This window comes from Lonchura striata, chromosome 1, assembly GCF_050655825.1.
Source record: "Lonchura striata isolate lonStrDom1 chromosome 1, ASM5065582v1, whole genome shotgun sequence".
Lineage (NCBI taxonomy): Eukaryota > Metazoa > Chordata > Aves > Passeriformes > Estrildidae > Lonchura > Lonchura striata.
Genome location: NC_140703.1, coordinates 25,554,190 through 25,580,666, shown reverse-complemented (window position 1 = coordinate 25,580,666; position 26,477 = coordinate 25,554,190). Strand labels below are relative to the sequence as shown.

The 26,477-nt window shown below is 44.1% G+C and overlaps 2 protein-coding genes across 10 annotated transcripts; one reads left to right on the top strand and one right to left on the bottom strand.

The window, feature by feature from the left end:
* Nucleotides 1–1,458: 1,458 nt before the first annotated feature.
* Nucleotides 1,459–20,508, bottom strand: LOC116183947 (protein spire homolog 1-like). 9 transcript variants are annotated; one of them, XM_085591145.1, is made up of 17 exons: nucleotides 20,304–20,440; nucleotides 20,106–20,207; nucleotides 18,218–18,249; nucleotides 17,602–17,766; nucleotides 16,724–16,849; nucleotides 15,866–15,931; nucleotides 12,839–13,000; nucleotides 10,545–10,613; nucleotides 9,946–10,078; nucleotides 9,378–9,502; nucleotides 7,652–7,757; nucleotides 6,957–7,105; nucleotides 5,825–5,956; nucleotides 4,430–4,494; nucleotides 3,541–3,568; nucleotides 2,991–3,133; nucleotides 1,459–1,869 (listed from the first exon to the last, which is right to left on the bottom strand). In XM_085591145.1, the coding sequence occupies exons 4-17, from the start codon at nucleotides 17,704–17,706 to the stop codon at nucleotides 1,698–1,700; spliced, it is 1,581 nt and encodes a 526-aa protein (XP_085447271.1). In that variant the 5' UTR covers nucleotides 17,707–17,766; nucleotides 18,218–18,249; nucleotides 20,106–20,207; nucleotides 20,304–20,440; the 3' UTR covers nucleotides 1,459–1,697. The 9 variants fall into 9 exon arrangements, with proteins under 9 accessions (XP_085447271.1, XP_085447268.1, XP_085447243.1 ...); XM_085591142.1 differs by lacking the exons at nucleotides 20,106–20,207; nucleotides 20,304–20,440 and adding exons at nucleotides 19,035–19,098; nucleotides 19,191–20,095; XM_085591117.1 differs by lacking the exon at nucleotides 20,106–20,207 and having other exon boundaries at nucleotides 20,398–20,508.
* Nucleotides 20,485–26,176, top strand: RMP64 (ribonuclease MRP subunit p64). The gene is made up of 9 exons (XM_031505629.3): nucleotides 20,485–20,653; nucleotides 20,824–20,978; nucleotides 21,746–21,822; nucleotides 21,931–22,062; nucleotides 22,380–22,457; nucleotides 23,308–23,669; nucleotides 24,324–24,385; nucleotides 24,822–25,072; nucleotides 25,532–26,176. Exons 1-9 carry the CDS (start codon nucleotides 20,500–20,502, stop codon nucleotides 25,926–25,928), a joined length of 1,668 nt encoding a protein of 555 aa, XP_031361489.2. The 5' UTR covers nucleotides 20,485–20,499; the 3' UTR covers nucleotides 25,929–26,176.
* The last annotated feature ends 301 nt before the right edge of the window (nucleotides 26,177–26,477 follow it).

Sequence of the window (26,477 nt, the reverse complement as noted above, 5' to 3'; positions counted from 1 at the left end):
CTGTGCTGCCCCTGTCCCGCGGCACCGCAACCGCTGTCCTTGGGGGAATGATGGGGACAGGGGCTATCCCAGCAGCATGGTACATCAGGGAAGGTCAGGCTGCCCCTTAGCACAGGCTCCCCCGCACCCCCTTTGCCTGTCTGTTCTGCAAGTGAGGGCATTTCATTACCCCGTCATGGTCACCAAGCAGGGAAAGGCCCCACAACAGATGTGCAAGAGACAGAACCAAGAACTACCTTTACCCCCTAGGTGAACTCAAGTCTGCCTCAGTGTCATATGGATACCTTGTCTCTCCGCTGCTGCATTTTGGCTTTACGCATGACTCAAAGCAGGCTGATCTCAGCTCATTTCTGGCCCCCTAAACTGCCCCACTCAGCAAGCGTATTGAAGCGCCTCATGCCCCCGGCCCCACACTGTGCCCATGGTGCCAGCAAGCGCACCTGTGGCTTGGCTGCCATTCCCTGCAGCCTGCAAGGAGCACACCTGCCTGATAAGGATGTGCCTCCCAGCAGCAGGCACATAGAAGAGGGGACCTGGGCAGGCAGGCTGCACCCCTTCTAATTGGCTGAAGGAAGAGGAACACTTGAACTTGCCCCAAAAGGAAGCTCAAGCTCCAACTTCCCCACATTCATTTACTTGCAGAGCTTGCCCAAACCTGCAAGGAGGCATCAGCTTGCAGACAGGCAGCTGGGAGGAAGCAGTCAGGCCACTGCAAGTCAGCTGCAGGTATTGACCCTTCTGGCAGTTCGGATGCAGACTCTGGGCTCAGCTTAAACATGTCTTTCTTCCCTTCTCCACTATCTAGAACTGGCCCTTCCCAGCTGTTATTTTCTTCAGCATGACTCATTCCAGCTACAAGTCCATTCAACACTGTCTATCCAGGCCCTGCAAAACTCACCAAGGCAAACTCCATCAGGCAATTCCTGGGGATAAATAAACATACTATCCAATATCTCATTCTTTGTTTTAAACATACATCAAAATCTATGGAATATTGCAATAGTCCAGTTTATTCCAGGGCAAAGGCTTAAGGCCAAGGCAATGAGCAAGAATCTCTCAAGAACAACTCTGCCCTTCAGGTGATGACAGCATTAAGAGGTACTTCTGCGAGATGTACAGAAAGCTCTGGTGCCAAAGCATGATAGTGCAAAGAAAAAAAATATCAAAACAAGCTTCCTAATGCAAGTGGACAGAGCAGCTGTCACTGCCATTTTACATGCAGCAAAGCTGTGAGCTTTAAGTGCTATGAGTAGTAAGGAAGGAGTGTATGCAAAATACATGGTGATGTGATCACATAACTGAGAGCTCCACTTTCCAAGCCTCTCACAAATGGGGTTTTTTGGTTAAAAGTTTCCCTGTGATCAGTACGTTAGATGAAGTCTGGTCAGCAATGAATGCAAAAAGTGCCACAGAACAATGACAGCTGCAGGTGCAAAGAAAGAAATGCTAGAAGCATGATAATACTTCAACATTTATTTTCACCAAGTCACAAAAAGAATTACAACAGTTTTAAAACTCACAAAGCTTTAGAATACTTCACAATATAGAAGTGCTAACTGTGCTTCCTGCTTAGACTAACCAGCAGAGAGACCTTTAATTCAGGCCTTTATGTCAGTAGGTGCATAAAGCTGTTTCATTTATTTCAGGTATGTAAGAAGTGACAGGAGAAATGTATGGCAGAATCATTCCAGTTTGGTTCAAGCCCAGGAAAATCTCCTGAGAGGGATGCTGTGCTGTTGACTGGAAGTCACATTCAACAGGTATTGCTCACACCATGTACAGATGTCTGCAGTCAGCCAGTTTGCCGTGGTCCCTGTGTAACAGCACAGGGGCTGTGCTAGGCCACGGGGCTCCAAAACAACAGGTACACTGGAGGGGCAGAGAAAAACAAAAGCAGGAAAGTTGACCCAGGTTTCTGTTAGAGGGCATGGTGCTCTTCCACCCTTCTCTCAGGCTGCTAAATGATTTAGCCAAATGCATAGGTTCAAAATCAGCATCACTTAGGAAGGCTATAAGGCACCAGAACAGCTGATAGCTTCTCTCCATTGACAATGTATCAACCAAAGGGCTAATGCATATGTGTGTCTGGTCCAGGGTTATGGCTGCATCCTCATGCAGTAGGATTTATTTGCCATCCTGCAGTATGACAGTAATGCAGTCTCTCAGGCCTCTTCTGCAGCATTGCAACACAGACCAAACCACTGCCTGCCCCATGCAGTTAACTTCAGTAATGAACACTACTCCTGATTTTTGGCAACTGAAGTACCAACCTTAGAATCAGAAACTACTGTGTCTTTATTCTGGCTACATTAAAGAATGGTTTCACAGGAAGAAAAAGAAGGTATGAATTTGCCCAGTAGAAAATTTAACCATTTTGGAAAGAAAAGAACATAAATGTTTTCAGTCCTGTATATTTCACTTACATGCATGTTGTCTTTATCACCCAGAACTGCCAAAAAATCTTTTTGGAATAATTAATTTTCAGGAGACAAAAAGGAAAGGGTCTGTATGTACATGGAGGGACTTGGAAACCATTTGTGGCATCGCTATTCAGTCAGTTACACCTGAGCCACAATTAGGATATTTCATGTCTAGGTAGAAAGGGGCTACTCCCTGGGTTGTAGTGGACCTCCAGCTGTGAGGGATAGAATGTGATGGGGTCTGGAAATTCTCATACTATGAAGCTATTGCAAAGAACCTTCTATGTCTGGCCTAACATGAACACTTCTAAATCCATGTCACAAACCTGATCGTTAAAACAGAAAATGCATTTCAGAGCACCTACACTTTCTCTCTTTGGGTCATCCAAAATCCACAACACTTCCAGAGAACTGTGGACTAGTTAGACCAGTAGCTGAAACCAGCCATTCAACAGAACACTCAGCTGATCAGCCCACTATTACCTACTGCTGTCTGCATGTTTGTAGCTGTGCATAAATAACTGGTGACATCTTTCAAGGTAAAAATAGAACAACACTGTCCCAGCTTACCCAAAATACTGCTGGTGCTCTATTTCATGTAGCAACTTGGAGCTCTTCTGTTCCTGAGTAGCTGGATCCTCCTCTCCAGACAGTCTCAAAAATCTTAGTAATTGAAGTGGGAGATGTACACATGTTCTGAAGGGCATGGACATCTAGAATCACAGCATAAGTCACCCGAGTTCTCAGGGAAACACATCCTCCTTATCAGGACAATTTGCATGCCATGCAATTGACTTATTGGAGCATTTAAAAGGTAGACATTAATGCAGTGAACTTTCTGACCTGTGTATAAATAGAGCCCAGTGTAATCCCAACCACTTTACACAGGATGAAAGAAAGGACAACTAGAGTTGTTTTAGCTGAGTATGACAAGAGATATCTGTGTCACCCTGGCTACTTTTACACATCATACTATTCCCTCTTCTATTTTCTTGGAGACAAGCTAGAGGGTAGATTTGAGGTATCAGTGAAATGAAGGAAAGCTTCTTATGACTAGGTGAGGAGCGGGGAAAGCAGAAAATGTAAAACTCCCATATGCTGTTGTAAAGACTAGACTTACCTTAATACAGCAGTCACAGCAGACAAACCTGAAAGACAAAAGTCTCCAATATTATCATTTGAGTAAAGCTCAGCAGCTACCAGTATTGCAGCTACAGGGGACATTCCCAAGTAAGTCTGAATCCATGATTGTTGCATAATCACTTGATGGCAAAGTGAACAAGCTGAGAACTCCACTATTCAGTTTGCCAGTTTTCCTATTTTTGGTAGTTTAAATAATCTGAAATGTATCAACATCATAGCTTCAAGGCTTTATCTGCAAATACTCATTACACTTCACCCAGCACTACCACCAGACAGTTGCTCAATTTCCAGTGGTTGTTCACTTGCTGCTTATAATCAATTCAGTGCTTCATAACTACTTCAAATGGATTTAAGTTAGCCTTAATGAGCCTGAAGTTCCTTCTCTCACTCTCCCATGAGCAGAAAGCCTCTAACAAGTAAGTGGATACAAGTAGGCTCAACTCCTTTCTCAGTCACAAGGTCTGGAGTTCTCTTTTTCAGTCCTCAACAGAAGATGCTGGTGTAGACCCTCTCTCAGAATTTGTTCAAGCCCTTGACTGAAGTTAGAGCAAATTTTTAGAGCAAAACACAGAGTGATTGGTGCATCTGCAGGTGATCTCAGAAAAACTAATTTAATACTAGCACAGGAAATTTGGCTATTGCTGGCTTAACACTAAGAGTTAAAACCGAGATACTACTTCAGAGACAAGATTTTCCACCTCCTCCCCAGCTGTAGACACTTCAGCCTGGCTTGTGCAGTAAGGCAAAGCTGGAGGGCTCAGCAACCTGGTCCTAACCCAGTAGTACAACTGATGAATACTGAGAATTCTCAGCAGTGTTCTTTCACTTTTTCTCCCTCCTCATTCAGTCCTTTTGTACCAGCTCACCTGCTGCAGAGGTAACATTTGTAAGGCCACTTAAGAAACATCTGCTTATGGCAGCTGAAACAGATCTGTGGAAAGGAAAGTTATTTGTGAATGCAAATGGGAAACATCTTTGTACCAAAGATGTGCCTGCCAAAAAGCAAGCATGTAAACAAACCTTCTAAAGGCTTTAGATTCATATACAATAACAGAGGTCCGATAAAGGATAGCAAAGACACAGGAATTAAATGCTAAAAAGGCAAAAAAATTCTTACTTGTAGGCCAGTGTTTTTATAACACAAAGGTTTGGGGTAGCTGCCAGACAACAGGAGTTTAAAAAAAGGCTCTTGAGCAAACAATAGCTGTATTGTGCAAGAGTGTAACAGTAGCCAGTTAAGAGAGAAGGAAGAAGAGAGACATTCTTTGAGGTAGACTGCAGCAATCCCAAAGAGATTAAATCAGGGCAAATTTGAATTCAATCCTGAAGCAAAAAATGAGTCATAAGGAAGCTGATGAGTCGCTTGAACTTTATAAAAAAGAGCACATTCATACACAGCTGGCAGTCAGAAGTGATATTATCTTGAGAAGTAGAACTTGAGAAACCTAAAAAACCAGCAGTGGGTAAGAAAGCCATTTTAGATTAGTCATAGAGTAGGCAAGTTAAAGCAGGGTCAGTAAGGTGAGAAGAAAACAAGGATTCAGTCTCGGGAGCATCAGATAGCTTGTGGAAGTAGCATGGCTCTGCTAGTAGAACCTTTGACTCTGTCCATACTGCTAAATAAATGAGGGCAAAAAAGTGATCCAAAAGCCAAGAAGCACAGACTTCCTCCTATCTGTGTTGCAAAGGGCCTGTACTCAGGACATCTGCTCTGGAGGAGTGGTTGCCACACTCCCTCTAAAGGAGACTCGGGGATAAGGCAGAAGTTGATAAACGTGAACAACCAACAGTCCTGAGCTATACAGCTCCTTCCCTGTCCTCATTTCCCCCACCTTCATATCTACTTGTTAAGGTGGTTTGAGTCAGCACAACTTGGTGTGGGAGCCTGAGTGAAGTGCCTTTGTTTCACTGTTTAGGAGTACCAAATTCCAGCTATTTACTGTGGGATTTCAGAGCTGACCAATGGCCATGGCAGTCAGCTCTCCTTGCATGAAAATCAGAAGCAAGGCTCCTTGCAAGAAGCAACAAGCAAAGGCTGGGCTACTTTCTAGGCAATTTACACAGCTTAAGCTAGATTAGAAGCCATCACTGCACAAAAAACACTGAAAAGTTTTTCCAGCCTAAGGCCAAACTCAGATCAGCTGTTATGAACAGAATAAGCTGAGGCAGAGGGTGTCTCTGCAGTTCAGCACAGAGGGCCATGAAAACAGCCAGCTTTTGAAAAGGCAAGGGCAGCACAAAGACAAGGAGGAGAAACATACCTCTGGTCTTAGAAAGACAACATCACTACCTCCTTGGAAGAGGCCTTGCACTTCATGCACCGTCATTGCATATCTGGTTGCAATCAGCTCAGCAATGGTTGGTGATGGGCACTTGGTAGGAAAGGGACAGTCCTATTGAAAGGCAGAAGTCAAACATCAGATAAAGTTGAAGAAAGCACTTCCCTCTGGGGAGGTTATCTCAAAATTGGATCCCGAAGGATCAGGAGGATTTTTGTCCAAAACCTCATTTTGTTTGTGATTGAGAGTATCAGGTGACTCTGACAACACCAGCAGAGAAACTACTACAGGTACCTGCATGGTTGCTACAGTTTTCAGACTCCTTTGAGACATTTTACCCTTTGGAATAGGCCACAGAACAGATGCCACCCTGGCCTCTCCTGGATACAAAATTCCTTTCAACAGCAGAACACTCTTGTCTTTCTCATTCCCAAGACCTACTGGCCCCATACAAATGGAAGCTGTAGTCTCATGGTCAGCCAGGAGAGACAGCAGTACTTTAATCCCCAACACACCTGCATCCCCCATCACGCTGTTGAACAAAGAGGCATCAGAGAGGTCAGAGACTTGCCAAGGTGGGGCAAGGAGGAATGCAGAAGGAAAGAGACAAGAGCACAACACACCTTGTCAGGTGTGGCCATAATTCATTCTACATATATTATACATTTAAAAGTCACTAATGCTGTGCTATCCACATTTTGTTAAGTACTTATTGTCCCTTACTGCAGCTTAAAAGATACTTGTGAGAATATCAGAATCTAGAGAAAGGGAATGGACATGAAGAAAGCAGGATAGTTCCACTCTCAATTACAAGTCTGCTTGAGGAAGCCTTGATGGACACTTTCAAGTAATGTAATGGTATGTTCCTCTTCTTTTATGAGAAACAACTTTATTTCATATCATTAAAAGAGGGAAGCCACCACAAGGACACTACAGCATCCAGTCTTCTCTTAAGATGTCTCCAAGGAGAGAATAACATACCAGCTTCAGAGGGGCGTACCATATATCCTAAGACAAAAGCAACCAAGCATGCTTACTGCTTTCATGAGGATCAAGGTGCAAGTCATTACCAGATACATCAGACCAGGGCTGCTTGCTGACATGTTGGACTTACAAGTTTCTTGCTTTGAAGGCCTCTCTCTAAAGATTTGGACCTTCCTCTGTAAGGAGGCAGCTGCTGTTGGCCAGTGCTCAGGAAACACTTAGGCTTCATGTCTCCTGGTGTGGATGCACTCATGGCAGGAGTGCAATTTGCAGCAAGACCTGGATAGAAAGAGAGAGTTCTAGGGTGCAGAAAACCACTGTCAGTTTCCAAGTATTCACCCTAAGGGCTGGACACTCAAAAGCACAACAATGCCTTCTGAAGGTAGCAATGCTTACATCTCTCCCCCTCCAACCCATCTGCTCAGAACACATAAAAAGCAGAGGTTACAGTAATTATGCTTGTCAGTAGGTGCTGATGAGGCTTCATTAGCACCATTTAGTTTAATAAAATGAAATGCTGCACTTTCTACTTGAATATTCAAACCACTCATTTAGCTTTTACTGCAAATTCCAAGTCAGACCTTTGGGGATATGCAATCATTATTTTGAAGTTGCAGGAGCTACACAAGCTTCAGTCAACTGCAGAGAAATTATTTTATAAGGGCACCTCTCCAGACTCTTTATTTAGTATTGGAACTTCTGCAAAGTATCTCCAGGTGAATTAAAGAAGTATACATTGAGCCCAGCCCAAGGGTCTGGGAGCCCATCAGGCCACTGGCTTTACTTTGTCACCTGGTTTAGATATGCAGCCAGAAGTGCACTGACCTGTGCTGATGCAGGATACTCCTGATGGCCTGGTGGAGGAAAGGCAGGTGCTGGCAGGCAGCTTGGGAGTGGTTTCCTGTCGACCAGAAGACAGGATATTCATAATCTGCATGTAAGAGACACCAAGGCCACTTCATCGGAAGTACTGCTGCCTAACAAAACCCAGGACACTCATGACTGATCAGAAATGTTCAAGGCTCAGCCAGAAGTGAAGCACAGAGAAAAAATAAGTGGAGCACATTTAGAAACTTTCTGTTTCTTCTTGGAATATAAAGTTAATTGCCCCTGAACTCCATAGCTAGGAAATTCCAGCCAAGCTAGTAAAGTTTCCAATTCACCTGCTCTCTCTTGCCCAAGTCCAATAGTGCATACCAGTACTAAAGTTGCATCTGTTCAGGAACCAACTTTGCATGATCATCCCCACATAACCCATGGAATACATTGGAACCATTTTCTTGATTCCAGCTCACACATAGGAACTGAAGAACAGCTCAAGAGACTGTGACTAACCCAACTAATTAATTCAATTCAAACTCAATGCTTTATCTCAACAGCATTGTTTCTACCTTGTCTAGAAAAGCAAAAACCAAATTTGATTATATTAGTCTCCATATGAAAATCCTTCTAGTGCAGCAGTAATGCATCAACCACAATGCTGAACATTCTTCTAAGTAGCTCAGACTGGGCAAATATAGCTAGCATTTTCTGCTTTTATAATTCATATCTGTTTTCCTCAGTTGGGCAACAGCATTTCATGCAGAAATATTTACAGAAAACAGATTCCTGTTTGTATGCCAGACCATCTGTGCTAGACGTGATGTGTTAGGGCTTAAGTTCTGTTCCACAGAATTTCAGAATATGCTCAGACTGAATTCCAGAACCAAGCAGTCGAGCTTTTCATGACAGAGCCAGGAGTTAAAGAACCCAAAGACTGTGTATTGTGGTTTCCTGAAGAATGGGGTTCCCAAAATAATTCAACAGACAGACAAGTGGGAATTCACCCATGAAGTTCCTTCCTCAAAATACATCATTAAATTTTCCTTCCATGAGCTCACATACCACATTAAATCAAAATACATTAATACATCTAGCATCAAATGCCTCACTGTGAGGTAAGAGTGGGAATATTCTGGTCCACGTTGGCCAGAGTCCCATGCTATTATAACTTCTGCAGGATCTACTTTTAAGAGACCAGAGCAGATTTCAGTTCTGTAGAATCATAGAATATCCTGAGTTGGGGCCCACAAGGATCACCAAAGTTCAACACCTGTCCTTGCACAGGGCCACCCCAAGAGTCACACCGTGGGCCTGAGAGCACTGTCCATATGCCTCTCGAGTTCTGTAGGCTTGGTGCTGTGACCACTTTGCTGACAAGACAGTTCCAGTGCCCAACCACCCTGCAGGTGAAACACCTTTTCCTGATAAGGAACTTAAACCTCTGCTGATTCAGCTTCAGGCTATTCCCTTGGATGCTGTCTCTGGTCAGAAATAAGAGATCAGTACCTATAGGTTGCAGTCATGCCACAAACAGAAGTGTTGGAAGATGAAGTGAGCTTCTGTAGAGGAAAGGACTTCAGTGAACCCAGTAATACCACATTTGTTCATTTTTGAGACAAATTTTCCTACACCAGGATTTGTTCCTGCCCTTCCAGGCTATGTATATGCTTGCAGCTCTAATTCCTGAAGTATGCATGCTTCTCCATAGTCCTTTCACCTAAAGCCTTACCTCAGCTCCTGCTCCCAGCTGCTGTGTTTTAGTGTTGGCAGTTTTAAACTCAGTACTGGCATCTTGTAGATGTAAGAAATTGTTGCTTGGAGAGTTCAAGGCAGTATTTGATGCCACAAGCGTTTCTGCAGGGGAGAGGAAGAACAAAAAACTCATACTCACAGACTAGATGAGCTAGAGCTGGGACAAGGAAATGATACATTTGATACCCACCCATTGGAAATTAAGATTTAGCCTGGCTTTGTCCTGGTAGTTATGTAATTTTTTATTCTTAAGTGATGGTCAAAATCCTGTAATCTCACTTAGTGGACAGACAAATGTGAACATTCATAAAAACAAGGGCAAGTTGAAACATCTTTTGAGTTTTCTTAAACCACAAGCAGAATTTTTAGAAATAACTATTCATATGCCATACCTGCTCTATTACACAAAACTTGTATTTCTCCCCACCCCTAACATTACAAATGTTATTGAAAAGATAAGTGGGCTTTCATTTCCAAAGACATCTATTATTTTTAGCTAATGCTGCTGACTTTGTTTGCTTACTAGGTAACTCTATAGCAGGTACCTTTGAACCTGCCCCTCTTTTCCTGTGCTGTTGCTGCTGCCCAAACCTTCAGTGGCTGTTTTATTTCCTCCATGAGCTGTTCATGACACCAGGGCTCCTGTGGCACACACTGTTTCAGCTGCACCTTCAGCATCTGCAGGCAAAGCATAGCACCACAAAGAACCATTGGACAGAGCAAGGAGACCAGTGGTGACAGAACAACTGCATCAGCAATAGCATTGTTTTACAAGTGCTTGTCACCCAAGAGGGTGCTGGGCCCTGTACATGAGACAGCCTTCAGCACTACGCATAGTAGAATAACTTAGTGACTCTCAAATTTGAAATCAAGAACTCCAGGAGCTCTTTCAAGACCAAAAAATGTTACAAATTAAAGAAGCAGTAGAGGAAGTAGGAAGATTAGTCACCTTTCTTCTACAGAGATGTCAACTCCCATTTTTCTAGTACCAGTTTGGCAGGAGGGTCTATTCAAAAGTTAAGTATGGTTAATATAACTCCCTCACCAGTAGCTAAAGTATTTGCTTTATATTGCTTCAAAATGTCCTGCTACCTCCAGAATTACCTTGTTTCGCTATCACCAGATACAGCACCAGGTCACCTACCGGCTTTAGATGAGACTTGAGAGCAGCTACCTCAACTTTGGGGGCCTCGTGCTTTTGTTTGATGGTCACCTGAAAGACCAGAAGTAATGCTCTTTCTCTGCTCCCTAAACACTCTTCACAGTGAATGATACAAGTCAGGATTTGGAAACAGGGAAGATGGGGAAGGCACTAAAAAACACAACAAAAAAGCCCAAAACAAACAAAAAACCCACCTCAAAAAAAAAACCAACCAACCAAACAAAAAAAACCCAAACCAAACACCAAACAAACACAAACCTCCACAAAGAAAACAACAAACCCCCAAAACAAAACAAGGAGTGGAAGTGTGGAATAATGATGTTTCCTTATATGGAGTTTTGGTAGGGAAAGACTTGCCTGTGGCAAACCAGAGGCAATCAGAAGTACTGCACAGCCCTTAGAGGCTTGCACAAGGAGCACAAAGCCTTCTAGCCCCAACTGCTCTGAGAAGCAGCTAGAAAACCCTGCACTCAGATATTAATGTCAGGAGTGATCCCAACAAGCACCATGGTCACATCATATTCCTCAGTAAAATCTCAGCTCCAGGGAGGAGAGCAATTGAATGGGTTAACAGGAATTGTAGCAGCAGGCAGAGTCCGAGAGGCTGGATTACAGCCTGACATAAACTAGGAACAATAGCAAGAGAGAATTGCAGGGCAGATATTCATGTGAAGCATCAAGCCCTGTGCTTGCTGCAAAGGGGAGAACTGACAAAAAAGTCAATGGCACATGCATGGCTTTAACTGCCTTGTTCACTTATTCGTATTTTGAGGCTGTGACATTTACTTTCACTTGTGTGTACAACTTCAGAACACATGGGAGTGCAGGTAGGACAACACTACAGCTCCCCACACTAGCTGTGCTTTCATTCATTTGCAAATTAGACCACTGTTTGCTAGAGAAGCTTTAAAATAGCTTTGCAGATGGGGAAATCCTAGTTTAAGAGACTTCACAAAGACCTGAGCAGTAGCACTCTGCTTTCTTTCAGCATTTCTGACTACTACTCTTCAAACACGTTTGTACTTCTCGTGGGCCAAAGAAAGAGTCGCTAAAAAGAAAAAAAGGGAAAGAAAAATAAAATAAAACAAGAAAATTAACACCCAAATCATCCTGCCACCTTGAGTTACAGTCCTGTACTGCACAGTGCATAAATACATAGTACATCATAACTAGCTTATATTCCTTGCAATGTACTATCTCTTTACCAATACTATTAATTTATATATCCATCAAGATACCATTTGCAAACATGACATAGCATTACCTGGAGGCTGGAGCCACAGTCAAGCCAAGCACGAGCTGGGATTTTATAGAGGTGCATGGCTTAGCTGAAGCTTTTAAATCTACTACACTCTAGCAGCACCAACAAAGAGGAAAAAAAGCTGCCGTCTGGTGCAGTATGCAAAGTTTTCAGTTTTTGTAATACTGCTCTTTATTACAAGAAGAGTTGTGTCTCATCTTCTGCCAAGACGTCTGTTTGCAAAGCACACCAATGCCACAAGGCCTTGTGCCAATGTTTTAGATCTGCTCATCATTCCCAGCACAAGCTGCAGCAAGCAAAGAGCATCACAAGCCTTTAGAGACACCCCAGACAATTTTTTGTATCTGGTTATCTTCACTTACCAAGTGGTGAAGTGCACTGCCCAGAGGCCTCTGCCTTAGGCTGAGCAGAGAACAGCCTCAAAAGTGCTTCTGCACTTGCATGCACACAAGAAGCACTGGAGGAAATAGGAAGATTGCTCATCTTTCTCCTACAAAGATGTCAATTGCCGTTTTTCTAGTACCATGTTTGGCAGGAGGATATTTTCAAAAGTTAAGTATGGTTAATATCACCCCTCCCTAATACAAACTGATACGTAAAGTATTAGCATGTGGGAAGGCAAAGCAACAAGTAAAGGTCCCAGATGCAGCTCAGCTCAAGTGTCCAAGGTGGAAAGCACAAGGAACCAAGACTGTTCCATGAACCTGTTGTGCACAGGACAGAAAAACTGCTGCAAGGAAGTGAGTGGTTGACCCTGGAGGAAGAAGAGGTTTACAGTCCCGATTCATGAAACTGTGGCTACTCCTGACTTAAAGTTACTGGCAATTAAGTACTTGGGTGGACAAACAGGGTGATCTAATGTTGAGCTGCAGCTCAGAGGGAGCCCCAGACACTTCTGGACTTTGATGTACCTTTGAAAAAGACACACCTTTGGAGAAGAGGTCTCAACACATACTGCTCAGAAAGGAAGTAAAGCAGAAGTTTCTAAAGCTGTCTGCTGACTCCAGTCACTCACCTTCCGCAGGGTGTACCTCTTGTGCTGAATGTCATCCAAAAGCAGCTCATAGGGAGAGTGAATCCGTTCCTTTGGAGATGCACAACGCCGTGGTCGCTCAGCAACCTTGCACAGCCTCACACCAGCCTGCAGCTCACAGATGACACTGGGCTCTGGAGATGCCTTGGAGAAACCAGCAAGGGCCAAGTCAGTAGTTGGCTAGAACTCACAGAGCAGCATCCACTCCCTCCATGTAACAGGGCACCCTTAGCAGCTGCAGTCATTCAGAAACACCGAATTGTGTCCTTAACATGCCCTTCTACTCACTTCCAGATCAGAGCGCAGTACCAAAGCAGAGAATTGCTTTTATTTGCAGAAGTTAATTTACAACAAGGAAACTCATAGCTGGCTCACCAGGCCAGCTATTCCCAAATTTGACATTAACATTAAGGATGTATTTCAGCAAAATACAGCTTTTGCTGTCAGGTGAATAAATAGACCCATTTTCTTTCTGCAAGTGCTCCGGGTGTCAGAGTGTTTTCTTAATACTGGTTCCTAGGAATCCCAAATCTTACCATGAAAATCCTCCAAATGTTTGGAAAACCAAGGGTTTAATTGTCCAGAAACAAAAGAGGAAGACAAGTAGACAAAGGATCTCATACTTAACAGCAGCATAGGTTAGCAGTCTCAGCCTAGAGACGCAAGCTAAAAACCCTGACATCTGCTCATCCTGTTTCTGTACTAGTATCTGAGGATGTTCAGGCATGCAGTATAACCCAACAAAAGCTAAAGACAGGAAAAAAAACAGTAATCAACTCAATAGCATGTTTAGACAATATTGTAATGGAAGTGCTAAATCAACATCTTATCTAGATCCCAGTGGCAAATTGAGTAAGAACAAGTCATTGTATTATAAACAGTGAAAGGGAAGCAAAACATTTTAGAAAACTGCCTCAGAACAAAGTATCTGTCTTAGGCTTCTCTCTGTTTTCTAGTTACAGCATGAAGCATCTTCTCTCTACTTACCCCTTCAGATATCTTGGTATAATTACACAAGAGTCTTATGCAAGCTCTGACTGATGGCTGCCCTCAAGAAGGCAAGTATTTTTGTTGGATTCTTTTAGCCTAGATTTGGTAGTCATACCTCAACTCCAGAAAAGCAGAACTCTCAAAGAATGACCAAATACTTGCCATATCTCCTAGGCTACATTTAATACTGTATAGGAGAACACACAGAAGTGTCTGGGCAAATTCATCAGTAATAGAGACTTTTGAAATAGCTTACCCCAAGACATTTGCACTTTATAGAGTTGTATTTCACATGGTGGCTGAACTTGACTAAGAAACATGACCTGAAGAGAGACTTCTCTGCTATAATACTGCCACATTAGTTTGGGGACAAGAATCACCTTCAGCTGACCCTTTCAGAGCAACTTACACACCCAAAACATTTTTCAGATGTTGGTGACATTATCATTCATGCTTTTATTTCCCTACTGACTGGAACACTGCAATTACTCTATTTTTGCCATCCCATGTATTGTCAAAAGCCACCTTAACTTTCCACAATCTATGAAGTGCAACACAAAATGTTACAATACTCTAAACCCTTTAGGTGATTGCTAAGACAGCTGTGTTTCTAACACATCTCACTGCATAGATTTCAAGGTGAACATCAACTTGGGACATGTAAGCTCTGCTGAAACTGTTCAACACTGCATGCTGTTAGGCTGTGGTCTGCATTTTAGAAGATCTGTTTTGTATCAGTCAACACAAAAAAGTGTGGTCCATAGAACACATCACGTGCTTAGCACCACTCAAGACATCAGCTCTAAGCTGTGGGACCCCAGAGAAGCTGGCATCCTGGTTATTTTAAAATCAAGAGATTGTCAGAGCAATGCAATCAACTGGTGGGGACTTGGAAACTAGAGGCTGAGTATTTGCAACAGAAATCCAGTTTTTGGAATTCATGCCTCCTGAAGGAGCAGAGGCCAAATACACTGGCCTTCAGGCCACACGGCAAAGCCCATGTATTTATTCATGTATTCCCTGCAGAAAAGAGCTACAGCAGCTGATGAGTTTGTGGTTTGAGATAGCTTGCCAGTTTATTTTAATAGATCACAAAATTGAGAATATGCCCAAACACACATTTCACAAACATTTTCATACGAATAGTTTGAGCACGCTTCAAAGCAAGTGCTATTTAGACAAAGGGAGTCAGTCCACAAGTCTCTCAGGGCTTGCTGTTTGTCTCCACAGACTCCAGACTACAGAGCATCTGTTTATGCTGGGCAGAGCTCCAGCCTGAAGAGCTATTTGTTTCTGATTGAGCCCCAACTGTGTAGGGCCTTGAAAAAAACACAGTAAGTTGCCTTCCCTGCCCCAAACACACAGTCCAACATCTATGGAAGCACAGAAGGAAAGCCAAGAAAGGCAGTGCATAGAAGGTAGGAGTGACATCTCCTCACCCTCCTTCACTCTGTTGTTTGAGCTGCTGGAGCTGCACAACCACAAAGATAGACAGTGCTACTGGCCTTCAGTCCCTGCCAGTCCTGACCAACAGATATCCCACATAATAAGAATGAACTAGTCCACCCCAGGACTATCAACAACGGAAGAGTTCTCTGGGAGTTTTCAGTCCAGCTATGAGAAAGGAACAGATTGCTTTTGGCAGGTGTCAGTTAGTGCCAAGAGCTAGAATTTGGGGCTCATTTGTGGGAAGAAACAGCCTGCATAACTACTTGTGGGCATTTACTCCAAAGACTGCCTCCAACTTCATTTTTAGAAGTGGTTTCAGTTGGACCACAAAGACAGTCTTTGGATAGAATAAAAGCCCATGTGCGGTTGACATATGAAATAGTTTAACTTCAACTTCACTCCCCAGCTTGTTTTGCAAACAAGTCTTTAACTACTCAGGCTCCTGAACAACCTAAGTAATTCACTTTGTGCTCATCCTCTATTTTTCACAGAAGAATCAATGGAAAGCCTCAGAGAGCCAATGCTGACCAAAAAAACCCCAGCCCCCCATAATGAAGAAAAATCTCTTACATCTTGGGCTTTCTTCTTTTTCATGGGATTTTTCATCCAGTCTTCCATATCCATTTTTCTCAGTCTCTGAGAAAAGCAAGCATATGAGGTCAGCACTCTACAATCCTCAGTGATTTCCTGTCTATCCAGCATAAATTACTACCGTTTATCTGAAAAGCCAAGAAGCTCCAAACACTTAAACTTTCAAATGCTACAATAAATAAAAATGGTCCAGAGACAACAGCTATTCACATAGTGAAAACAGAATTTCATCCAGGTGCTCCATTTCTAGATCAATGAGAAGGTTACTTTAGAACTTGGTGAGTGTGTGAAGGTAGAGGGAATAGCAGCTAATGGGTAATCCTAAACATACTGTAGAAAATACCACACTCCAGAACGGTGTAGATGAAAGGAGGCAGAGATCTCTGAAGTCTGCTCTTGGGGAAAGAGGTTTATTGGGGGTGCAGGAAGGTCCTGCCTCGTGCTCCCAGACGCAGCACGTGGCTGGGCCTGAGTGGGGGGGAGGGGAGAGACAAAAGGAGGGGTTAGGAGAGGGGAAGCCCCAGGAGGGGAGGAGGTTCCAAGAGGGGAGGAATTTCCAAGAGCCCACATGGTCCCTCGAAGCCTCCTTATAAAGGGGCTTCAAGGTGGGTTGGAATAAGGCATGGCCAACGGGGTTACAGACACTTGATGTTTTAGAAGAGGGATAGAGGTGCGGGGTGAACTATACATGTTTTGGGGGGTGGGATGGAACAGTCCATTTCACCCCAGGACCCATCCAAAGGCAGGGGTGTCATCCGGCTAGCTGGGAGAACTGTTCTCATCCTAGCTGTATTATTTATGAACAATCATATTTATCTATCATCCACAACAACATACCTCTTTGGAGGTCTGGATGAAGGTCACAAGCTCCTGTAGTTCCATATATTCAATAAACAGATTCCTACAAGTCATTTCATAATGGCTGGTAGCCTCAGAAGGCTTGGACAAGTGCTCCTCACAGGCCTGAAAGAAGTGAAGCTATTTAAAAAAGATCTTGAAATTTAAAAAAAACCCAACATGGTAGGATGGAATAAAGAAAGATTCTGTTTCTTCAATCCATGGTTAAAAATCATCTTCTTCACTTACATTGTTTTTCTATTGCAGATACAAAAGAACAAAGAAGGAAGATATCCAATCTTTTACGTACAATAATGGATGTAGGTGTGTAATTTGTTTATCTTGTTTTCCATAAAGTGTGCTTTTAAACAAGCACTCGAAAGGGGAAGCTTCCAGTTCAAAGAACAACAACCCACAGCAGATGGAGTCACTTGCCCTGTTCTTTTTCCCTGCCCTGATCAGACAGAGGGATGGGAATTTTCTCATACCTTTAAATTATGGCTGAGAGGAAAATATCTGTTTGATTTGAGACATTCAAATCCCAACCTTTGCAAAAGCCAAATACTATAGAAAGGGAGGTTTTTTAATATCCACAGTGTTCTAGGTAATGAATTTGGAAACTGTGTACAGAAGGACTTTGTATACACAATTGTGGGAGAGCCATACTCAGTCTTCCTTCTTAATTATTTTCCATGGGCACTTACAAACATCTTAAATAGTTTTGCTTTTTCCCTCTGATGGAAAAGCCAATGTTCCCTCTCTGTCCTCCAAACAGGCCACCCAGCTTTCTCTCAGAAATGGTCTTGCCTCTTGGTCAACAGCGCTATTCCATCAACTCCTCTAAAGCTGCTATATTTACTAAGAGGGAACAAGGAAACCTTGATAACATCCTGCAGGGCGACTGGTGGTTTTGTTGCCTTGTCATCCAGCTTCAACATGAGCCACAGCAGTTTCTCCAAAGGATCACTCAGCTCTCGCTCCATTTGGCTGTTGATTCCCCAGTCCAGGGCTTCATAGATCACCCTTCCCAGGTACTCCAACAGCTACAGACAGAGACCAAGGAAGCAATACAGCACAAAGTGTTGTGGAGAACATCACAGCTCTTACTTTCCAGCCATGTGTGCATAGTCCTCTGCTCCTGAGGACTGAGAACATCTCTCAGGATGAGAAATACCCGCCCCTGCTCCCACTTAAGCTGATTTAAAGCTTTTAAATGGCCTTAACTGGTACCTCTAAGATATCTGTCATTAGGACAACAAGAGTGTGGCCTATGCCACAGTAGGCAGCATCTGTGCACACTGTTTCCCAGTCCCATTGTCTTACTTGAGTTCAGTCCAAGCACTTTGTTTCCTGTTCCAGATTGCAGAGGAGTCACTCTCACAGTAAATTCAAGCACCTTGATACTTTCACAAGACATCTGCATCTCCTGAGCAGGCTTTCTACTACAACAGGATTGTACCTGCACACACAATGAAGGTAGAGACACAGGCTTACCTTGTCCTCTGACTGCTGAATGCTGCCAACATCTGAAAGAGAAAAATGAGGATAAGGGGAGAAAGACAGCTGTACAGGCATTGGCAGCCAGCTTTTAGAGCCCTTTTCAAGAGAGGGGAAGAGTAAACATTGTTTTTATTAAGGTAACTAACTCCTCTGACTAAAGTCAGTCCTACCTGGGGAAAGTAGGCCTGTATTTGGGGAGTCCTGGAAAACACTATAGGAGACTCATGTTATTGTGAGCATTAGCCAAAGTAACAGCTACTGCATTTTGTTGTTTGCTAATTGATATCCAACCTCCAGGGGAGACACAGGATCTTTGTCTTCTTTACTACCCACTCTAGTCCATGAAGAGTTAGCCTAGCACTGACCTCTGCTGCAGCCCAGCCCAGCCCTACATAACACAGTTATTACCACTTGCTGGGCTACACATAGTGACCAAAAAAGGGAAAGTACCAATCAAGAGTTATCATAACAAAGGAACCATACACTGGAAGATGAATAGAGCAGTACATATAACAAAGCCTCAGACTATTTATTTCAAATAACATTAAGTAGTAGAAGGCTTTCATCACACCTATTCCCTAGAACCAAATGATTCAACAGAGCACTATTAGAGAATTTAGTAGGTCATACATCTGTATTATCACTCATCTACAGTCCTCTGAAATGAAGTACAGGCAGGAGAATAGCTTCATGACAACATACCCAGAAGAGAGGGGGAAAGAAAACCAAAAAAGGCAGAGGAAATGAAATTTCCTCTACTTTGTCCTCACATTTCAGAACCCTTGGCATCTGCAGGTACCTATGCTCTTACCAGACTTGTGGTAGACCTTGAAGGAAGCAGTACCATCAGCATGGATAAAGATGCTCTCAGAACCCTTTATGAACACAGAACAGAGAGGTGGGCTGTGGGCCAGCTGCTCTATTTTCCTGCAACACTGGAAGCAGATAGCCCAGGCTTGCTCCTCACTTAAAGCACGTTCAAAACACCTCAGAAGCTCAGCTACAGAGACCTTTGTGATCCTCTGCTCACAGCCTGGAGGCTCCATTTTTCCTTTTACCTCTAACCTCCACTTTTAGCCTAGGGAGCTTAAAACTTCCTTTTCCAGACTGGGCAAGTTTTCACAGCAGCTTTTTATCAGTACTAGCTCTTGATTTGCTCTTATCTCTCTTACCTACAGGTGCAACCAATTATGCCAATTTTTGCTCTTTTTAAAGGCACATGACTTGATTTGTATTTGTAAGAGATTTCTTAAAAGAACAGAGTAAGTATACAACAAAATGGAATCCAAAGAAGGTAAGCGTGTACAAAAATTGTGCTCCATTTAACTAGTTCCTAAAAATTATATTAATTATACCAATATTTGCAAGTAGAAAAAGAGTACATTCAACTTCAGGCAGGGGAGGAAAGAGGCAGGAAATGTCTTGTAGTTGAGGGAGGAGAACTCAGAACACCACAAAAATTATTTTGATAGGAAACTATTCCAATAGCACTAATAAATTACAGCAATCAACTCCTTGGGGCATCTGCAGTGGGCCCCAAGGAGCAAGTGGGCCCCTCGCACAGCAAATTCCAACAGCAGGGGCTGTGCGCGTGGAGCGATTGGGATGGCCAGGAGGGTACCCGGGGCACGGGCAGCAAGGCCCTTCCTTGCCCAAGAATGCCGATATCCCAGAATCACAGGATCAGCTGGGTGGGAAAAGATCTCTGAGATTACTGAGTCCAACCTGTGACAAACACCAGTGTCAGCTACACCCTGGCACTGAGCGCCATGTCCACTCTTTCCTTAAACACCCCCGAGGACAGTGACCCCGTCACCTCCCTGGGCAGTCCATTCAGTGTCTGATCCCCCTTTCTGTGAATACACTCTTCATTGTGTCCAACCTGAACCCTCCCCGGTGCATCTTCAGACTCTTATCGTCTGGTCTGGATGTGAATGGCTCCAGGTGTGAAGCCGATCCCGCGGCTTTTTCAGCGCTTTGAGGGCTGTGTGTGACATGGAGGGCACAGCTGAGGGCTGGGGACTGGGGTCATCCCCAGAACACCCCTGCACCATCCACTGCTGCTGCTGCGCTGGCTCACCACGGCCACAGCTCCCGAGGCGCACAGTGGAGAACTGCGAGGCTCGAAGTGTAAATAACACTCATTATTTATAGTTATTTCCCTTCTCGCTTACGGCATTTGGGGCTGCAACGCGTCAGCGCCAGGCCCCGGGCCATGGCGCACCCCCGCGGGGTGACTTGGTCCGGCCCGCGACTCTCCCCGCCGGCCCACCCGGATGGTGCTGGCCACGCTGGGGCTCGCCGCGCGCAGCGGGAAGATGGCGGCGCCCAGGGCGGCGTGGGACGGGCGGGACGTGCCCTGGAACCGGCTGGACGTGCCCTGGCCCGCCAACAGCGCCACGGTGCCGCTGGCGGCCCAGCACCCCACAGGTCCCGGCGCGGTGCCGAGGGGTTGGGGGGTGTTTGAAGCCGTTCCCGAGTGTTTACGGTGGGTGGTCGGTCGGTGGGAGCCGGAGGAGTGGCCGGAGCGGCGGCGGGCGCCGAGGCGGCGCTCGGTGCCGGTGCCCGGCGCTGAGGGGGTGCCCGGGTCTCGCCCGCAGTGAGGTTGCTGTCGACGCTGCGGCGGCGGTGCGGCATCGCCGGGAAGCGGCTGTCGGGGCCGGGCCCGGCCGCCGAGGGCCGCGTGCTGCGCGCCGTGCTCTACGTGTACCACAGCAGGCTGCTCCGGCACCGGCCCTACCTGGCCCTGCGGCAGGTGAGCACCAGCCCCGCCTGGGCGGCAGGGACCCGGCAGCTGGGTACTCCCGGCCCCCAGAAAAAGCCTGTGGAGTAGCACTTTGTGCTCAGAGCATCGTGCCAAAAAAAAGTTTGGGAGCGGGTGCATTTTTGTTCTCTCACGGTTGAGCCCAGTGGGTTTCTTGGCCCTGTGCAGCAAGTGCAACTTCAGTTTTCCAGCCCTGGTCTCCGATACTCACGTTGAGACCCAAAATAGGTACAATTCTATACCTTTGCGTACATGAACAATACAGGGATATAATTCTCATCTAATTATAATAATGGGAGGGAGGAATAATAATCCTGTCCTACTTATTAGATACTTTCTGTTTTAAGATGAAAAATGAAGACCTTGTCAGTTTTCCAGGAAAGGGGTTATCAGCATCTTCAAAGAACTGTTTTGAATTGGAGCAGGAATGGTGCTTACCTTCTTGATTTGCTTATGTGTTTTTTTTCTTGACATCCAGTAGTATAGGCCCTTGTATACAGCAGGGAAATCATGCAGCACCAATTAAACATGGCCTACTCCAGTCCTTCACTTAATTCTATATTTACAGTAGAGCGATGAAGGAATGTTTTTCATCGTAGTGCAGATACAGAAAGGTCCCAGAACATGCCATTACACAAACCTGCAGTGTAGGCTGTTTAACTGATAAGGAGAAGGTGTCATTTAATATAGTGACAGTTCTTAGACCAGGGCACTCAGTCTCTCAAAATACCAGTCAAAGGAATTTGCTTTTCTCCTAGGTAGAGCAATGTTTGAAGCGCCTATGGAAAATGAATCTGGTGGGCTGCCTGGAAACTCTGGTAAAACTGATTCCCAAGTAAGTGTCATGATCCCATATCTTGTACTATCCATTAACTCAAATCTGCAGAACTAAAGGAAGAGGATACTAGATCATAACCAACTCTTCATCCTTGTCTCAACACAGGAAAAATGCATCCAAAGCCCACACAGAGTGCTTAGTTCCCAGCCAGCCTATGCTGGAAACTGTGGCTCTGAAGGTATTGGGAGGCTGCAAGCTCATACTACGTCTGCTGGATTGTTGCTGTAAAGCTTTTCTGTATCCTTTCTTCACCACAAAAACATGATCTTAGAGTTCACCAGTAGCACCTCATATAGGCCCTGTATTGCTGATGGACTCAACTGTGCAATTCATATGTGGAACTTTAAGTTCCTTTGACAGCCAAAGACCTTCTTTTCAAATTATTATGTAGGGACCTCAAGCTGTTTGGCTAGCAGCTATTCTGACCTTCAGCAATCCAAAATTTGGATACTCATCTCCCAGATTATTCCTTGTGAGTTACCTCTCGTTGGTGTGTTCAGCAAGTCTCATTACATGCTGTTTATTTTTTTCACCTTAACTGCTGTGATCTTCAGCTTGTCCATTAAACATCTCTGCTCGAGGGAATTCATACTCCTGAATACTGTGGCTTCGGGGCTCCTGAGCCGGCTCTGGTTTGTGTGTTCAAAAGTCTGTCTTAATTGTGTCTGTTTGATGTGCCTGTCAGGGAGAAGGGCTTGTAATTAGGCCTGGCTGCTAAGGGAGTTTTATTCAGTTGGGAGTAGGAGAAGAGAGGTCACTCCATTCCTCTGGACTCGATTTTAGCACCTGCAAAGCTGTACAGGTGGAGAGAGACTTCTTACACGCTGTTATGGATGGCTTTGTTCTTAGATCTTAGCAAACTGTATGTAGCTTTAATGAAATCACAGTGTTAGTGTCAACCTGCCACAAACACCAGGTACTCTGTGCAGTAAGGAGTAAGTCCTGCCTCATGGGGAAATGGAAAGGCTGGGTTAAACATGTTCTATTATACCACTGAGTTTTCTAGGGAAATTGATGTTCTGGTCTCTCTCCATCTGGGAGAATAACTGCTGTCTGTAGCTGAAGGAGTAACAACATTGTTAGAACAACTTGCAACTTTCTGTGGCACAAGAAATCTTCTAACTCCAGGAAACAAAGAGCAGACAGTTGTATGGTGTCAGGGCTGCGTTGGTGCTGGGTGTGAAGACCTCATGGCACCTTGGATGTGACCCAAGAACCTGATGGGTCCCAAGTGTGACACTCAGCAAAACTCTACAGAAACGGAGGGGCTTCTTGATCAGGAATTTACAAGTCACTCCTGTATTCTGGTGTGGAACAGTTCCTTGAAGTTCAGACTTAAGGAAAGCAGGGTGATGGAGTGTAAAAAGGTAAATTTGTACTGAGTGGAAACAGGGAAAACAACAGTTGAGTTGAAGGTAGTTGTTCAGTGAGCATCATGTTTTGCTGGAGGAGACTCCATTCCTTTTTGTCCTCTGTCTACAGGATTCAGTACAGGTGTGTATTGCAGACCCTCGTGTCCCTGTACAGTGCCTTGTCAACAATGCTTCATCTGGTATCTGAGACCCAACAGACCCCTTATATCAAGGGGTTTACCTTCCCTTCTGATATCAGTGACTTCCTTGGGGTTAACATATCTTCTGAGGCAAAGAAGCAAAAGGCTAAAATGCTTACAACAAAAAAATCTACCAGCTGGATGAAGAAGTTCTTCCCAGCAATGCCAGAGGCAGTATCAAAGATTGGGAAAAAGAGAAAATCTGAGACCTGTACAAGTGCCATGGAAGACCGTAGCATCCTGTGCCCCATGGACGTTGGAGAGACAGTTGTGGTGCCCACAGCCAGGAGAGGTAAAGCCTTGTGCCAGTGTAATTGTTTCTGACATCTCAGAGACTGTCTGCAACTTCTGTCCAACAGGACCAAGCACTTCTACCCACAGTGTGGTTCTAGTACAAACTCCCTGTCTTTGGAAGAAGAGAATGCTGCATGTGCCCTTGCCTTTATAAAGCTGTGGATAATGTTAGTATCATGATTTTTGGGGGTTGTTTCAAACAGGATGCAGCCTGGAGAGAAGCAGGTAATGAATGCAGTATATAGGTCCTGAAAATAGTTATTTGTGCTTTCCTGCTTTTGCATACCTCAGAAGCTGTCTGCTGTCCATACAAGAGTAGGTAAGGCTGTAAGGTACAGGATGCAAGTATCCTGCACTTGCTGGTTCTGAACTGTGCCCAAATCTTCTTTTGCATGCAGGGCTATGGCCAGTGACTGCAGCCATCTACATGCTTGTGTGAACCTTTTATCCATTAAGTTCTCCTTTGCAGCCATCTGTAAACCTCCGCATGCTCTTCGTTCCTTGCCAGCTGCAATGCACGAGTGTAGTCCCCTTGAGTTTGCTTGGAAATGTTGAGTACAGGTGGGAGCCTGCTGAGAGCTCTGTGGCATCTCTGTGCAAAGAAATAAAACTATCTCAGTGTTGTAATGGGAAATCTCTTCTCTCTCTGTAGGGAAGCACCCAGCGTTTGATGTGAAGAGCTTGCTTAGGCCATCCAGACATCCAACACAAGAGGTTTGTATGGTATTGTTTTACATGTTAGGTTGGTGGTTTGGTTTTTTTTTTTACACAGTAGGTTTTTTTGTATTTTAAAGACTAACACTTAAAACATGATATCCCTGATTGAAAATGTCCCCTTTTCCTGCCTTATTTTTGCTTGTCTAACAACTCAGGCTAGTGTGGACACTTTGCACAGAAATCAATCACTACTTACTTCTGCTTAGGAATTTGGCCATTTGTTTGTTTGTCAAGTGAAATGACCAGAGACCAAGTCAGTAGTAGACAGGAATACAAATTCTAAATATCTGCCTTTTCTTTTTGTATTCCATGAAACAAGATTGCACTTCCCTTTTCTAACTAGAAAATAAGGAATGTTCTCACAAAAATTCCAGAAAAAAGGATCAGACACATGATCTTTTTAAAACACTCCTTCTGTTACTGTTTCTTTCAGGGTCTAAGCATTACATCAACACCTTTTAAAGCAAAGTCATCACCACTTTCATCTCAGATAGCAAAATCACAGCATGCTGGATCTCTTGTACAGATGGTCAAAACAGCTGCATCATTTGGGGAACTGTCAGAGGCACTCAGAAAAGCTATTCTGTGGTGCAAAAACAACAAATTCAAATCAGAAGCTTATTTTCTGCGTAACAAGTTGTTGAAAAGCAACCGGCTACACCATGTGGAGGCTCAAGGATGCAGGTATTTTTGTATGGGTGTGGGATTTCTGAGTCTAATACTTTGTATTTTAATATTATGTATTTTGCTATAGTATAGTGAAACACAGTGGTCTAAGCCATTCTTTTAAAACTCAGGGTCACTATTTCCGGTTACTGGGTGCTCTCACCATGGGCATTCTGTTTAGTTTAATTCACTTGTGATTTAAAAAAGATTTAAAAGGCTGACAAATGTATGGTACTTAGGAGGGAGGATGAAAATGCAGCTTAAATGATCTGCATGTTTTATGGTAACAAATGTACGAGGCAAGGATTGTCTCTGTTAAAACTACCTTGGCTACTATTGTACAAGGTGCTGTTCTGTTTCTCTGGTATGATAAGGAAAATGATAGAAATGAGTAACTATGAAATCTCTCCAAATTCTGAATGTAGTAACACTTCAGTAGCTGATAAAGTTCTGTTTTGTACACTTTGCTCCCTTAAGCTTGAAGAAAAAGCTGCGCTGTATCAAAACATCTGTCTGTAAATACCTCCTGTATGGGTCACAACACAGGCAGTGGCCAAGGCAGCGCCTCAGGGCACGGCTGTGCCGAAGGAGGATCAGATCATCTGCACTCTTGAAGACAGCTCCAAAGACTGGTGGGCAAAAGTCTCTGGAGCCTTTTGGGGTGTGTGAGAACAGTGCATCACTCATCCTCCCAGCTTACCAAGATGGGTCTCCAAGTCAGGAAGAACATTCCAGCACTGATACAGGACATGCCAGACTAAGCACAATGGGGACCCCCAAGGGGCTGCTGCTGGAAGGAAGCCCTGGCCCGGTGTGGAAAGAAGCTGCTGAGAACACAGATATTGATTCTATTTTTGCAGCAATAGGTGTCTGAACCTGGACTTGAAGGAGGAAAGGGGTCAAGTAATTCTAGTGTTTTGTTTCATTTTGGTTTTTGAAGTAAACTCCTCTGAACACTAATGGTGTCTCAGTAACTCACATTGTGAATTCTGTTAAGAAAGTAACAACCATTTTATTATGTTTTTGTAAACCAGCTTTTTTTTAGTGGCTGATTTTTATATTTTTAAGGGTGTTCCAAATAAAGGGATAGTCACCATCCTTTTACCTACCCTTGTCCAGGAACACTGACTTTGTTACCTTTACTCAATGTCCCCTCTCTATTGCCTAACCACGTGTCAAATGCTGCTGTCAAATCCACAGTGCAGATAATTCCCATCCATGGAAGAAAGGCTGCAGAGCTGATCACTCACTGCTGCTTCAGACAAAAGACTTGCCAACACATTTCCAAACCTTACACCCTTCCTTCTGTGCTGCTTGTAGAGGGGACAGCCTTGATGTGCAGTATTATTGCTGTTACAGCATTTGTTACGCTTGCTCTGAAATCAGGAGTTAACTGAACCTACCTCCCCAAGCTGTTCCAGAA

Excerpts from the sequence above, each read along its gene's own strand:
- RMP64 (XM_031505629.3), top strand. The coding sequence starts at position 20,500 with ATGGTGCTGGCCACGCTGGGGCTCGCCGCGCGCAGCGGGAAGATGGCG. Across the intron at positions 20,979-21,745 it reads CCTACCTGGCCCTGCGGCAG|GTAGAGCAATGTTTGAAGCG; the intron begins GTGAGCACCAGC and ends CTTTTCTCCTAG. Across the intron at positions 22,063-22,379 it reads TGTTGCTGTAAAGCTTTTCT|CTTGTCCATTAAACATCTCT; the intron begins GTATCCTTTCTT and ends TGTGATCTTCAG.
- LOC116183947 (XM_085591133.1), bottom strand. The coding sequence starts at position 19,269 with ATGGAGCCTCCAGGCTGTGAGCAGAGGATCACAAAGGTCTCTGTAGCT. Across the intron at positions 18,250-19,034 it reads CAAGGTCTACCACAAGTCTG|ATGTTGGCAGCATTCAGCAG; the intron begins GTAAGAGCATAG and ends TTTCTCTTTCAG. Across the intron at positions 5,957-6,956 it reads GCCTTCAAAGCAAGAAACTT|GACTGTCCCTTTCCTACCAA; the intron begins GTAAGTCCAACA and ends GCCTTTCAATAG.